This window comes from Furipterus horrens, unplaced genomic scaffold, assembly GCF_987537825.1.
Source record: "Furipterus horrens unplaced genomic scaffold, mFurHor1.1.pri manual_scaffold_6, whole genome shotgun sequence".
NCBI lineage: Eukaryota > Metazoa > Chordata > Mammalia > Chiroptera > Furipteridae > Furipterus > Furipterus horrens.
Window position 1 is genome coordinate 53,240,171 of NW_028327176.1, and position 16,390 is coordinate 53,256,560.

Genomic DNA, 16,390 nt, shown 5'->3' on the forward strand with positions numbered 1-16,390 from the left:
GGAACAGCTATATTAGCCTCCTATTGCTCCTGAAGCAAATTACAAATTTAGTGGCTTAAGACAATACGAATTTATTACCTTACAGTTTGGGGGATCAGAAGTACAAAAAAGGTCTTATGGAGCTAAAATCAAAGGCAACATTTCTTCTAGAAGCTCTAGGGGGAAATGTGTTCTTTGATTTTTTTTTCAGCTTCTAGAGACTACCCATGCTCCTGGCTCCTGGCTATATCACTGTTACCTTTGCTTCCATCATTACATCTCTCTTTCTGACTCTGACACCCTTACCTCCCTCTTATAAGGACTTTTGAGTTTACATTGGGTACATCCAGGTAATACAAGATAACCTCCCTATCTCAAGACCCTTAACTTAATCGTATCTGCAAAGTTCCTTTTGCTAGTAACGCACTCACAAGTTCTGGGGATTAGGATGTGGACATTTTCTAAGACCATTTTTCTGTCTACCACAGATGCTGAACTAAATGTATACTGAACTCTCTAAAAATCATTAATAAAAATGTAGATAACCTAATTTTTAAAATGGGCAAGAGATTTGAACAGATACTTCACAAGAGTACCTGCAAATGGCCCATAAGCATATGAAATGCTGCTCTATTTATTTCATTAGTCGTCAAAAAATGGTAATTAAAAACATCAATTTTTATAGATAGATATAGATAGATCTAATAGAAGAATTAAATGACAAAGACAGGTAAACTCAAATTTTGGCAAATATGCAAATTAACTGAAATTCTTATATGCTACTGGTAAAAAAATACAGATTGGCATAATCCTTTGGAAAATTGTTTGGCAGGATGTGAAGACTTTCATGCCCTATGGTACGGCAACTCTACCATTACGTATGTACTTAAAAAAAATATGTTCATTTGCTAAAATATATACAGAAGTTTCCAAACAACACTATTTCTAATAACCAAAACCTAGGAACAACTCAAATGTCCCACAACTTTATACTGGATAATAAATTGTGATATATCCATATGGTGGACTATTATATAGAAATAAGAATGAACAAACTACTTTTACATACACTGATGAATCTCACAGATGTAATGTTGAGTCTAAGAAATGACACCAAAAAGAGTACAACTGGTAATGTCCTGTTTCTTAATCTTGGTGCTGATTGCACAGGTATGTCTACTTTGTGAAAATTCATCAATCTATTTAGTACTTATAATTTGTTTGCTCATCTAATTTGTTTGTTATTCGTTCATTTAAAGGGTAAACAGCAAATAAAGTTATCTTGTTTTCTAAAGAATGGACTGTTTACAAAAACATATTTTCAAGGTCTTCTTAACTAACGATGTGCTACAGGGGTCACTGTGTCTGTTTCACAACAGCAGAAAGGTAGATATGGTCAACATGGTACCAAAAATATCACTCTAGAGAATAATCCTTAGATTTTATACAGCTCCAGTTGGAATCTATGTTCACATGTAGGAAAAACAGACACAGAAGAAAACTACCTTCACTAAGGGTTCATGGTAACTTCTTGAGACTTCATAATAGAGTTAGGACTTGTTTGCATATTGAAAGACAGCTTCTCATTTTCAGGTCCCAGCAGTCACCTGCTCATCCTAAGATTATCTTCCAAAGCAGTTATCAAGATACATAACAATCAAAGGAAATTTAAAATAAAAACAAAAACATTGAGCAAATAAAAGGACTCATGGACATGGTCAACAGTGTGATGTTTGGGGTACGGGGGTGGGTGGAGGTGGAAGAAAGTGTAAAGGGGGTAAGTGATAATGGAAAAAATAAAATAAAAACTAAACTATTAAAAAAAAAAACAAACATTAATCTAGCCAAACAGAACAGAACACATCTGCCAACACACAACATAAAACTTCCTCACTTCGTTAGCTTGGCAGTCACTGTTAAGTGTTGACCAAAGTCTCCATCTTGGAACAGTTAAAGAGAGTAAATCATTCATTTGCAGGAAATGTAAAGGCAATCAAATTACCCTACATTAAATAAAAATAACAAATAGATGTTCTTAACAGAAACCCTTTTAAAAATATAACATAATGTATTTTAGGGTAGCAAATCCATTTTTGGCATGGTTGTTACTCTAATAATTTTTTAAGAAGCCAGTTTTTCCTTAATAAGAACCTGAACCTCATCCACAGCCAGGAGCTGGAGAGCAAGAAGCTTGCAGTTGGTTGCTAATTCAAAGTAGGAGTCCCCAGGGGGAAGTATGCACTGTGTCTGATTTCCAATAATCTGTTATTTGTTTGGAGAAGTTCTAGCACTTACTAAAACTATATTAAAACTGTGGCTATAAACCACCATGAGTATCTCAGAACAGTGGCGTGTACCAGATTCCTGTTCATTTTACTGTGAACTCCTCACCCCACAACGTGTGCACTTGATGTGCTGGAGTACTTGGCACCACGCAGCAGGCTCAAATTTGCCATCTTGTCAAAGAAGGAAAAATGCAGTGTAGAAGACCTAATTGCAATGCTGCCAAGCAGTAGTGTTTTCTTCCTTAGGAACTTGGATAAATAATACCTTTTCAGCTATAAAGACCTAAATATTTTAGATAAAGCAAATGCTTAAACATGTTTAAAATGACAGTAACAAAAAAATATCAAACACTGACATTTTTGAAAAAGAAGACAAACTCACATCACTAAAACAATTACTTAGTTAACATATTTCCTGCTGAGCTTTTTCTCTATTACTAACATGTTTTTAGTTTTTACATATTTATTTTGTTTATAAACTTTTCATTCTGCTTCTTTAACATTATAGTAGAAATACTTTGCAAGGTTGTTATTTAATATCCATAAATTAATTTTAATAAATGCATGATAGTTCATTGAATAGTATTAGTTTATATAACCATCTACCTGTTATTACAGTTAAAATTATTATAAATTATTTGCTCTTTTAAGCAATGTTGAAATAATTATTTTGCCCTCAGAAAACACTTCAGCTTCCCATTATCCTAGCACCAATGAGAAAGAATCAGAGCAGTCTCCTCTTTTACAAAGGTAGGTGAGATATTAAGGTAACCAGACACAGCAGTACCTAAGATCTTCTCACTGGTCGCTCTGAGTTATAAACAGCATACCAGATTTGGAGAGATCGATTTGAAGGATTTTGTAGCTCTTTAAGCTCTAAATTCTGCTTATTTCTCATCACCAAAAACAAGATTAGAAGTAAATGGTTCATAGTACTTGGAATCAAACATTCTTAATCTTTTATTTAACAATTATAAGAGGAGCAGACAATCCAAAGATCAATATCATTCAAGAGGCTAAAGACTACTGGCTAAATATAACCAGAAAGAATGGCTGTGGCTATTGGGATTAGTAGTTTCATGTTGGGGGAGGAGGGTGTAAGTAATAGCGCAATACACCAAGGTATCTGTGAAGAAATACAAAACTAAAGAATTTAGTTGGTAACTAAAATGACCAACTCAACTCACAACCCCCATACCACCCTAATAAGGAGCTATTATGCAGATTTCAAAGCACTCTATGTAGCTCAAATAACCAAAGTCTTAACAGCATGTAAACAGGAAACAATCAATTTCTCACTAGGTGGTAAATCATCAGCAAATTTGTAATTTCTGCTCCAGAGGAGAAGGAAAAAAAGAAAAAAAGAATTCTTTGGACACTAGCTCTACCTATATAATTAATCTGAAGAGAAATTTGGTTGATACCCTGAAGGCTAAAAGGTCTCTGCTCCCTTGAGGACACCCAAAACTTCCTTAATTTGGCTGACTTAGAGAATCGTAATTACCGGTAGACTAGAGAATGTCCACATGAGATGTCAGCTAAGGGAACTAGGTTAGGTTCGAAACGGGCAGCTCACTTACTTACTGGTTTCTTTTCCATTACCAAAGAGAGTTTCCACCATTTGGCACATTATCACAATTATTATCTCTGAGAACTGTACTGGTCATGATGACAACGATTTTACACACTAATAAAAAAATGAGTAGGAACCTCACAGAGAAAATGGCATTTAAATGATGGCTCCATGAAACACAGCCTAGTGCCCCTCATGCACAGCTTAGAGGTAATATAACCCAGTGGGAAGAGAACATGGGCTTTGGAAGCAGTTCACACCCCAGATCCACTACCTGTAGATGACTGATTTTTAACACAGTAGTAAACCTTTCTATGCTTTATTTTTCTCATCTGTAAAAAGGGATAATACTCATTTGCAAATTTGTTACAAGGAATAGATGAAAATATGTATATATGTGCATGTATATATGCACATGTATTTACATGTATGTATGTGTATAGATATACACACAGTCTCATTTATTCATTACAACAAATTCATATATATATACATATCTTTATATATGTGTATGTGTATACACATACACACACAGAATAAGCATATGCTAAACATAGTACCTCAGACATGTTATGTACTCAAAAGACAGCTGTTAAATAATGAAAGATGATTTTATAATAGAGGAGTAAGCATGACCCAGAGTAAAAAGACCTAGGACCTACGCACACTATTGATTCGTTTCTGACCTTGGGAAACATCACTTTAGGCCCCAGTGATCACATCTGCCAACAAAAAAGATCAGTATTCATACATCATAGAGGTTATTTCATAAACCAAATGAGACAAGTATACATAACAGAAGTTTCAGTATTATAAAGTGATACAGATATGCACAGAAACTTTATAAATGAAAATTCTGTCACTTGGAAAACAATGACTTTTTTTTAATTGGGGGTACACTTGAGAGAATATGAAAAGAGAAAGACAAATATAAAATTTTAACCCAAACAAATTTTAGGACCTTGTCTCAGAATAATAGTTTATGACTTTCTTATTAGTAATTAAGTGGTTATTTTTAATGATAAGTGTGATCCAAAAATGGTTTTCAATTCACTTAATTTATTATTCCAAGCAAGTAAATTCCACCAAAAATTATTGTGCATCATTTCAAGCAAGATGCTCCACTATGTACAAATACAGAGATGAATAAAACAAGGTCTCTACCCAGAGTTCACTGTCCTATAGCTGGCAATCAACCTGGCAGACATGATGGTGTAACAGAAAAGTTTTCAAGTCAAGAAAATTTGTTTAAATGCTGACCCTGCCACCTATCTGCTTGCTATAGCGCTTGCAAAGTACATAACTTCCTGAGGTCATGTTCTCTTTACTAAAATGCAATGATAGTACTTCCCTGATTGAGGCACTTCTAGTCTTCATTAATTGGGATGATATATAACATAGGTAAAATATCTGGAACACAAGAGGTGCTTCCTAATTACCACCCTCCCCTTCTGGGAAGTACACATGCAAATGAATGACACATTCAACTGAAGACAGAATTAAATTAGTGCCATAAACAAGAAAGCTGTCATATCTGGTTGAAAGAACTTCAGAATGTTTCATGGAAACTGAAGGATTTGAAATGAGCTTTGAAATATTGGTAAGATTTCAATATATGTAGTTAAAGGGCAGAAGCAGTTAAAATAGACAAAGAGGCATGGAAAAAAAACGAGTGTAGAGAAGTTTAGGTGTACCTGAAAAAGAGCATTACTTCAGTTTTGGGAGGAATGTCTTGGGCAAATAGAAAATTGAGAGAGAGAGATAAAGTCAAAAAGGTAGTTTGGGAGTCACATTATGGAAAGTCTTGATGGTTACAGGAAAGATTGGTACCTAATGAGAAGCACTGACAATTTCTAAATAACAGTATCATTTGGTTAGTGCTGACATCGCAACAGTTCACAAAATTAAGCGGAGTGCTAATAGAAAGGTCCGTTTTAGAAGGGTTTTAGACAGGAAGGATTTCAGGACCTTCCATGTAGAAAATAATACTCCCTAAAGAGGACCCATCAACTAACTGCCCAGGAAGGAAGGCCAAAGACAGGTATCACTAATATTTTTAGAAAAAGGAAGTTCAGGCAGACCAAGGTGGGTTAAAAGAGATCTTGCCCCAGGTAATACAAATTAACATTAACAGCAGACAGAGAAAACAAATTCAGGATTCCCCCCTTGGAGTCTGTTACTTGAGAAAGTATTTCCTTTCTCTCAAGCATTTCTGAAAAAGAAAATTATCAGGATAACAGGATAAATTCTCAAAAGTATGCACTTATGCTGAGCATGCAAAATGGGTAGCTGTACAAGCAATTGTAAATTATACAAAGAAGCCTGAAAAAATGCTTGTGAACGTACCTCATCTGTAACTCAAAGTACACAGGAACATTTTAGAACTCTTTACTGTGGAAAACCTTACTACTACAATCATTTCTGGTTGTCTCATGAAAATAGGTAAGACACCTTAGTCACCAAACCTCAAAAGGAAAAGAGTTGCAAAGTTCAATAATCTTTCCCCTGATCATTCACTATTTAACGGAGTGCAATCTAGGTCATTTTTACCACCTAAACATGCACACGCACGTGCAGACACACACACACACACACCCTCTAAACAGTGACCTATCCCTTTGGCTATGTTGCTATCATGGTGACAAAACATTCCTGAGAACTATGAAAAACTGGGGATTTCAAAATGTAAGGAGTCTTTGTCATTTTTTTTTATAGTTCTTTCCATATCATATGTGTATTTCCTATAGTTCAATATCCCTCTTTGACAGAGAGCCACTCTTGCCAGGGAATTTCAAGTATGAAAAGAAATAGTCATATTAATTAAAAGACAAATGATTTAATTCTTTCTCAGAAATAGCTCCTTCCTTTCTCGTCTTTCACTAATAATGCATAAGAGCAAATCTTAGACACAACTCTGTTTCTGTAATATATTTTAATGATATGAGGTTCTAGGGACAAGTTCTCTTGCGTGCTGGGGAGCATAAACTCAAATTTGGGGCATCTATTTGCTGTCTGTGGAAAACCATAAGAAGGGTTTTGAAGCCACACTAATTTAATTCTAGAGAAAGAATATAATAGTTGGTGAATATAACTATTTTTTGAAAGATTGGCTTCACAAAAAGATTATAACAGACAAGACAGAAAAGTGGCATTTGTGGAAGCAATATTGGGGCTGTGAATTACCTTTGACTTTGATTCCAGGTAATAGATGGTAAGGTGATTCTGAATGGTACGACCAACTCAATCTACACAAAGAAGTATTTAGGTAGCAAAGGCAGCTCAAAATAAGCAAAAGAAGAAAAAATCCTCAACTAATTATGCACACTATAGCCCCATAAAGAAGGTCACAACTGTACAGGTGGAAAATGCATGCACTCTGAGTTAGATGAACGTGAGTTTAATTCACAGTGCTGCTCCAAAATGACGTTAAAGTAAGAAACCATTGTACTATATGACATGTATAAACACTTATTAGGGTGTTGTTTTTATTTTGTAAGAATAGAAAAATAAATGAGAGAAATTTATTTGTTTTATAGGTGGACCATCTGACCAGCTGAGGTCTTATTGGTCCTAATTATTTTTCACTTGATTTTCCTGGGTTATCCAACTATGCTATAATAAGCGATGACTAATGACAATATTATAGCTTATTACAATATTTAAATTTATTTTTTATCTTATTTATTTGAAAGAATTTCTAAAGCAGTTGTGAGAAGTATCTTTACCATACTTCTGATGTTAATGCAAATAAATGCTTTTGGTGTTATACTGGTAAATCTACGGTGGCTGCTGAGTTTCATATAGATGTTCTTTATTGTGTTATTGAAATATTAGATTGCTTGTATTTTAGTAGGTTTATTTTTTTAATCAGGAATGAAAGCTGGATGTTAATACAATGTCTTTTTAGAAAATATAAAGATGATTATATAATTTATCTCTACTTATTATGGGATAAATTTTATTCTAGAATGATGCCTACATGGTAGTACTAAATTACTTTTTTAAAACACTTTGAAATTGACTTACTAAATCTTTACATATTTTTTTTTATCCATAATTGTGAGATTAGTTTGTAGTTTGCTCTTTTGTGCTACTTTTTTCTGGCTCTGGTATCAAGATGAAGCTAGATGAAATCACCTAGTCTTCTGCAGGCCACTGCTTCCACTAAGCACTAGAAAAGGCAGACAAAAACAAAACTTAGAAAAAAACATATATTTTAAGACACCAGAAGACTGTAAAGCAATAAGGGCGAAAGGGAATAAAACTGCAAAGAGGGCAAACCTTTTAAAGGTGAGCTGAGGACCTACAGCTGTCCCTAGAAGCATGTGCCAAACCTCACTGTTGGAACAGACTGTGAATCTGGTTAGGTCCAGGTAGAGAACAGCTATTGGAGTGAAAAAAAGAATATCACTGAATTGCTGGTGCTTCTTTGTGAAGCTGAAATGCCAAAATTGGAGCTTTGAGGGCCAGTTTTCTACCCAAGACATTTTCTGAAATCTAAAGCTACACAACTGAAAAATATAAGGGTCTAAGCCAAAACCACTGAAAAGCAAAATAAGATTTCCCAGTCTCACAGTGTTTCAGAGAAAAAGACTCACTAGTGGGAGGATTCAAGAGAATCTCAGGTGGGAGCTGAAAGCTTCTGAGGGAGTGGTGAACACTGACAGTCTTCAACCACTTTTTTTCCTGCTAGCAATTGTTGATCTGAGTAAGACAGTAGGAGGCTAAAGTGATAAGGTTTCTCTGAAAAGTGGAAATTTCCATAATCCTCTTAGTGCTAAAGAGACAATGATCTGCCAGGTTCTCATTAAAAGACCTGAAGAGCCACATTCTATCAACGGGAGCAAACCAAAGATACACACAACCACAACCCAAGTCTGACCCAGATCAGCCCATGATTGACTTAAGGTGATGAAGCTCAAACCACAACTCACCCACAGGTTCTACCTACTCAGTAAGAGAAAAAGCAAACCAGAGCTGGTGGAAGATGTTACCACCAGGAACCTCTACATAGATAGAACCATATTACTCATAACCAAGGAAAACAGGAATTAGAAACAAATCCACCAATATGTAGATGACGTACACATTAGTATTAATAAACAATGACTTTAGGATGATTGTGATTATATGCTCATGAAAATAGAGTAAAGACAGACAAATTAAATAAAAAGATGGAGAATTTTACCAGAAAAATTGAGGTTATAAGACAAATTAAATGGACATTCTAGAATTAAAAAATACATGTCTGAAATTCTAACTCCGAAGTTTCTCTTCTATTTCCACTAAGGCAGTCATTATGTGTTTGTACTAATCACCTTTAAGGTAGAAGGAATATAAGCAGATATACATTAGGGATCATTTTCAGAATAAACAAAATGCAAAAGGAAATGAATAATAATGGAAGAGGTCTCTAAATCTTGTTAAGAGTGATTATTACAGTGTGAGATTTTGAATTTCCAGAAACAGACAAGCACCTTTCACCAAACTAAATTTTAAGAGAACCTTTTTCTATATGATGGGCAAAGTAAAAGCAATGGTCACTTACAGGAAGGTGTGTGAATACGGCGAAGGTGCTACGTAGAAAGGCAATGAGGTCTACTAGGTAGTCACTAGCTTTGTTGCCCAAATCGCCTGTCATCCAGTCATAGTCAGCCAGCTGTAGAAACTGGTCAATCTTCTGATTTAAGTTGGTATAAATCTCTTCTTCAGCTGCATGTCTGGCATCCTGTGAAATATAAAATTTAAAAAATCATTCAGACTTCTAGTATAGGCATAGCAGAAATTTCTGACTGGAAACATCTCACACATATCCACTAAATAGCATAACTGTGAATATTAAGTAATATCACAGTTTCCATGATTTTTTCTCTTTTCAAAAGCACAATGGTGTATTTTGTATTTTATGTCTATAAGACAAGGTATTATTTTGCTTCACCAAACAGAGAAATTGGCACTGTCCTCAGCTCCTTACATGCTTTTGTACTTTCTTATCTCTGCTTCAAATTACACTCACTCTCAGGATTCCGTTCCCTTTCATCTCTTCTGGGACACCAAGAAACTGCCTTCCTATGTACCTCTCCCTATATTTCTTAGTCTCATCACTTTGCTTATTACAAGTATCCTAAAGTTTTGACTTAATGCTATATATTTCAACAAGTTACTATCCTACCTCTCTAGCTTCTTTTTCATCAAGCTTCTTCAAAGGCTGGTATACTCCAATGTTTCCTAACTAGTCCTGAAAATGCCAAAACAACAGCAAAAGACTCCCTAGGTCAAATCAGTTTGAGCAACCCTGTTGAAGAGATTCTTGATGTACACTAGCATATGAAAGACTCTAAGAAATGTTATGGGACTAATGTCCCAATAAAACTATTTTCATGGACTTTGGGCCAAGATAAAGGCCTAGACTGACATGCTCTATCTCCCTCCACAACTGAGAAGGAATACAATTACCGCAAAACCAGAAATAATGAGAAGTTCCAGAAAATAAAGCTACATGGAAGTCCAACGTATGAAGTTATAAAAAAGTGGTGCTCGTCTGAACAGGTAGGGGGGCGAAGCCAGGGTGGAGAGGTCAAGCTGTGCTGGCGGTGGCAGCTACGGTGATGGCGGTGGGACAGTGGTAAGCACAGACACCCATATTTAAGGGGAGGCAAGAAATGCCTGGGAAGCACCCCAGCTACAGACCAGAAATGTCAGCTTGCGATTCCAACGACAGGGAAGGCAGTCCCCCATTACCTCTGACTGTGAGGGATGGAGAGCATGGGGACGGAGGAGGAGGCTCCCGGTCTCTCAGCAGATAGTGAACAGCAGGAATCCATCTTGGACTCCCGCCCCCACACAAAGCACCACAGTGTGGTCAGAAAGGTCACGCAGTAGTGACAAGTGCATGAGGCTCCACGCCCTATAGTGTAGGAGATGTGACAGCCCTGCCCAGGAAGCAAAGGTAAACATAAAACTGTCAGGATGCCACAGATCATGATAGAGATCCCGGTGACACAGCTGACCAGACAGCAAATATCTAATCTAGATAGAAAATCTTTCTGAGGCATAGGTCAGAGCTTTGGTTATACAAATGCTTACAGACCTAACAGCAGATCTTAAACAAGACCAGGAAGGAATGAAAGCTAGTCCTGCTGAAATGAACAAAAACACATACGAAGCTAGTGGTGAGGGAAGAAAATACAGGGATCAAATCAGCAAATCAGAACATAGGGAAGGAACAAACAGTCAACCAGTGCAGAAAGAGGAAATGAAAAGTGAGGAAAATGAGAAGAGGCTCAGAAGCCTATGGGACAGCTATAAGCAGGCCAACATCCAAATCACAGGGTTGCCAGAAGGTGAAGAAGAAGATCTAGAAACTGAAAAATTATGTGAAGAAAATAATAAAGCAGAACTTCCCTAACTTGGGGAAGGAAATAGACTTACAGGTCCAGGAAGCACAGAGAGTTCCAAAAAAACTGGACCCAGGAAGAACCACACCAAGACACATTATCATCAAAATGTCAAAAATTAAAGATAAAGAGAGAATCTTAAAAGCAGCAAGAGAGAAGAAGAGAATTACATACAAAGGGGTCCCAATAAGACTCTTAGCTGATTTATCAAAAGAAACTCTGCAGGCAAGAAGGGACTGGAAAGAAATACTCGAAGTAATGAAAAGCAAAAACCTATAACCACGATTACTCTATCCAGCGAAGCTGTCGTTCAGAATAGAAGGGCAGAGAAAGTGCTTCCAGGACAAAGTAAAACTGAAGGAGTTCATCAGATCCAAACCACTGTTATATGAAATGTTAAAGGGACTTGTTAAGGAAAAAGAGGATCAAAATTATGAACATTAAAATGAAAACTGTATCACAAGAACCAAAACAGAAGCTAGGGAATCGAAACAAAGGCAAACTAAGTAGGCAATGAGAGTGAGGAAAGAATTATAGGTATGGGGATCATTTTGGGGAGAGGTGAGCAGGGAGGGGGAAAGGGGAAGAAGAAGGAGATGGTACATGAATTAAGCATAGTAGGAGGGAGTGGAGTAGACAGGAAGATGTTGAGGAGAACTATATGCACAACCAATGGGCATGGACTAAAGGGGGGAAGCAACTGGAAGGAGGGGGGCCACTGGGTGGAGAGGAACAAAGGGAAAAGAAATTGGGGCAACTGTAACAGCATAATCAATAAAGCATATTTTTTAAAAAAGAAACTATATTCAGGACGAAAGGGTCTACACTGTCCCAGGGCAGTAACAGTACTAACAATCTATCACCATGGAGTGGTCCAGGATAAGGCAAGACCTCCATGCTACCACAACCAATACTCAGTTTTCAGTGTGATCTTACTTGATCTCTGTTAAACGTTCTCTGCTAGAACTGTGTTCTCCTTTTGTTTCATGACATAATTTTATCCTGGTTTTACTTTTCTAGCCTCTAATCCTCTCACTTCTGCCAGGTGATTTCATCAACTCCTATGGCTCCCACTATCTGTGTCCAAACCCACTCATATTCAAAACCCACATATCTGATTGCTCCTGGACATTATGATCCACAGAAACTTTGGACACAGTAAATTGAGGATTAGATTGATCATAATTCCCACTATTCACCTGCTCAGTTCAGTCCAAGGCAGAGATCTAAGCAACACATTGGATCCCATTCATTCCTTCAGTCAGTCACTGTGCCCTAAATTTCTCTAATTCCTATCCTCTCCATTTCACCTTTTTAATGGCTATAAATTTTGCAATGTATTTACATATTATAATATAGGCATGTACTGTGTTTATTTACATGAACAATGTTTCCACGGACAATTCTGTGCTTAGTTCTTTACATACATATAGGATAATCTACAAGCATGATTATCAACTTGTATGAAAAGAGATTGTCCTGGAATTTCCATTTTACTAAGTTTTTATGTCTCATTAATAAATATCATATTTTATAAACTTAACCTGAAAGAAAAATTGAGCAGAAAGATACAGAGCATTCACATTTACTGTCCCCATCCTCCTTCCACTGTTTCCTCTAATAAAACATGCATTAGTGTTTTAATCAATTAGTTGTTACAAACTGATGAACCAATACTGATGATTTATTAGTAAGTGAAGTCCATAGTTTGAATAAGGGTTTACTCTTATTCCTTTAGTATCTATGGATACTAAAAAAATGCAAAATGTCATGTATTCACCATACAGTATCCAAGAGAATAGTTTGCATGCCCTAAAAATCCACTAAGCTCTATCTATTCATCCCTCCCTCCTTCCCTCCCTCATTCCCTGAATCCTGGCAACCACCGATCTTTCTCTTTCTCTATAACTTTGCCTTTTCCACAGTGTTATATGCTTGGAATCATATAGTATATTATATGATTGAATAGTGTTGAATAGAAGTAGCTTTTCAGATTGGTTTCTTTTATTTAGCAAAGTGCATTTAAGCTTCTTCCATGTCTTTTCATGGCTTGATAGTTCATTCCTTTCCATGACAACATTATTCCATGGTCTGGCTGTATCATAGTTTCTTTATCCATTCATCTATCAAAGGGCATCATGATAGCTTCCAAGATTTTGGCAATTATGAATCAAACTTGTCTAAGCATTCATGTTTAAGTTGTTATCTGTCTTAAGCTTTCAACTCACTGGGGTTATACCAGGGAGCATGACTAGGGCACTGTATGTTAAGAGTAAGTTTAACCTTGTAAGAAACTGACAAACTGTCTCCAAAAATGGCACTAACATCTTTCATTAGCACTAGCAATGAATGAGAGCTACTGTTGCTCTAGCATTTGATGTTGTCAGTCATTGTGATAGTTGTGTAGTGGTATCTCATTGTTGTTTCAATTTAAAATTCCCTCTCCATTCTTTCATGAAATATGTGTTCAGACCTTTTGCCCATTTTTAAATTGGTTGTTTACTTGTTGCTGAGTTTTAGCAGTTCTCTGTATATTTTGGATATAAGTACTTAATTAGATATGCATTTTACAAATATTTTCTCCCAGTCCATGGCTTGGTTTTTCATTCTCTTAACAACATCCCCCCAGAGCAAAAGTTTTCATTTTAATTAAGTTCAACTTAATATAATCTTTGATGGATTATGTTTTTGGTGTTTTAGCTAAAAAGTCATAGCCAAAAGGAAGGTCACTGAGATTTTCCCTTATGTTATTTTCTAGGCATTTTATAGTTTTGTGTTTATGTAAGTCTGTGAGTCATTTTTAATTAATTTTTGTAAGAAGTATAAGATCTGTGTCTAGATTCATTTTTTTTTCTTTTCTTTTTTCCATGTGTGTGGATGTTCCAACACCACTAAATGAAAAAGACTTCTTTTGCCCTGGCTGGTATGGCTCAGTGGATTGAGCACCGGCCTGTGAACCAAAGGGTCACCAGTTCTATTCCCAGTCAGGGCACATGCCTCAGTTGCAAGCCAGGTCCCCAGTTGGGGATGCACAAGAGGCAACCATACATTGATATTTCTCTCCTTTTCTCCCTCCTTTCCTCTGAAGGAAGGAAGGAAGGAAGGAAGGGAAAAGAGTAGAGAGAAGAGAAGAAAAGAATAGAGAAGAAAAAAGAAAAGAAAAGAAAGAAAGAAAGAAAGAAAGAAAGAAAGAGAGAGAGAGAGAAAGAAAAGAAAGAAAGAAAAAGAAAGAAAGAAAGAGAAAAGAAGGAAGGAAGGAAGAAAGAAGGAAAGGAAGGAAGGAAGGAAGGAAGGAAGGAAGGAAGGAAGGAAGAAAGGAAGAAAGGAAGGAAGGAAGGAAGGAAGGAAGGGAGAGAAAGACACATTTCACCCTGGCTGGTGTGACTCAGTGGATTGTGACTCAGTGGATTGAGTGCCAGCCTATGAACCAAAGGGTTGCCAGTTTGATTCCAAGCCAGGGCACATGCCTGTGTGTGGGCCAAATTCCCGACTGGGGGTGTGAAAGGGGCAACCACACATTGATGTTTCCCTCTCCTTCTCCTTCCCTTCCCCTCTCTCCAAAAATAAAATAAAGAAAATCTTAAAAAACAAACAAACAAAAAAACTCCTTTCTCCATTACATTGACTTTATTCATTCTCAACAATCAGCTTACTCTATTTGTGTGGCTCTATTTCTAGGCTCCCTATTCTGTTCCTTTGATCCATTTATCTATTCTTTGGCCAATACCACTGTCTCTTGATTACTGTAACTTCATAGTAACTCTTGAAGTCAGTCATACCATTCCTCCAATGTTCTTTTTTTCCTTCAATATTGTGTTAGCTCTTCTGGGTGTCTTTCCTCTCCATATAAACTTTAGACTCAATTTTTCAATCTACGCAAATTGACTTGCTGGGATTTAGACTGTGATTGTGTGAAGTTTATAGATCAAGTTGGGAAGAACTGATACCTTGATAAAATATTTAGTGCTCCTGGTTCTTCTTTCCTTTCACCAGAATTTTATAGGTTTTCTCACACAGACCTTGTTTATTTTATCAGAGTTATACCCATTTCTCTTTTTTTGTTAACATAAATGATATTATGTTTTCAATGACAAATTCCAGTTGTTCATTACTAGTTTAATAAGAAAGCAAATGACTTTTGTGTATTAACCTTGTATCCTCAACCTTGCTATAACCACTTATTAGTTCTGATAGGTCATTTTGTTTGTTTCCTTTGTTGTTATTTTTAATTCTTTCATATTTTCAATGTAGACAATCATGTCATCTGCAAAGTCAGTTTTATTTCTACCTTCTCAACCTGTAAATCTTTTATTTCATGTCTTCTTTTTCCTGATCTTAGCAGGAAAGCTAGTTTCTCACCAACAAGTATGAAGTTAGCTATAAAACTTCTGAAGACGTTCTTTACCAAATTTAGGAAATTCCCCCCGTATTTTTGTTTGCTGAAAGGTTTTATCATGAATAGGTGTTAGATACTGTCAAAAACTTTTTCTGCTTCTACTGAAATAATTGTATGATATCTTTTTATTTAGCCTGTTGATGTAATAGATTATATTAATTAATTTCTGAATGTTGAATGAGCCTTGAAGACCTGAAACAAATCCCCTTGGTTGTAGTGCACAGCTGTTCTTTAAACTGTTCGGGTATGGCTGTATATGGATTTTTTTCAATAAATACTAGAAATATATTTTCTTTTTCTTATGATTTTAATAACATTTTCTTTTCTCTAGCTTACTTCATTGTAAGTATACAGTACAGTAGTCCCTCGCTATATCGTGGTTTACTTATTGCAGCCTCACTGTATCGCTGGATTTTTAAAAATATTATATTTAATTATTTATCGCGGATTTTTCACTATATTGCAGAATTTTGTGGTACTGTATATGTATGTTGTTAAAGTTGCATAGGTTTAAGAGTGTAGAATAAATGTAAGGTTCCTACTCCATGGGGGGTTCTGGAATGTAATACCTGCAATAAGTGAGGGAATACTGTATATAATACATTTAACATAAAAAATGTGTTAATTGGCTGTTTATCTCATCAGTAAGGTTTCTGATCAATAGTAGGCTATTTGTTGTTAAATTTTTGGAAAGTTAAAAGTTATAACACAGATTTTTGACTATTCAGGGGTCAGCGCCCATAACCCTTGCAATTGTTCA

The 16,390-nt window shown here is 36.1% G+C and overlaps 1 protein-coding gene across 2 annotated transcripts in view; it reads right to left on the minus strand.

The window, feature by feature from the left end:
- The window catches only part of EXOC6B (exocyst complex component 6B), a 614,171-nt gene that overhangs the window by 257,755 nt on the left and 340,026 nt on the right, over window positions 1-16,390 (minus strand). For both annotated transcript variants that reach the window (XM_090281510.1, XM_090281509.1), the window contains one exon: window positions 9,386-9,565. In XM_090281510.1, coding sequence (XP_090137636.1) covers window positions 9,386-9,565 — 180 coding nt within the window. The remainder of the gene's footprint in view (window positions 1-9,385; window positions 9,566-16,390) is intronic.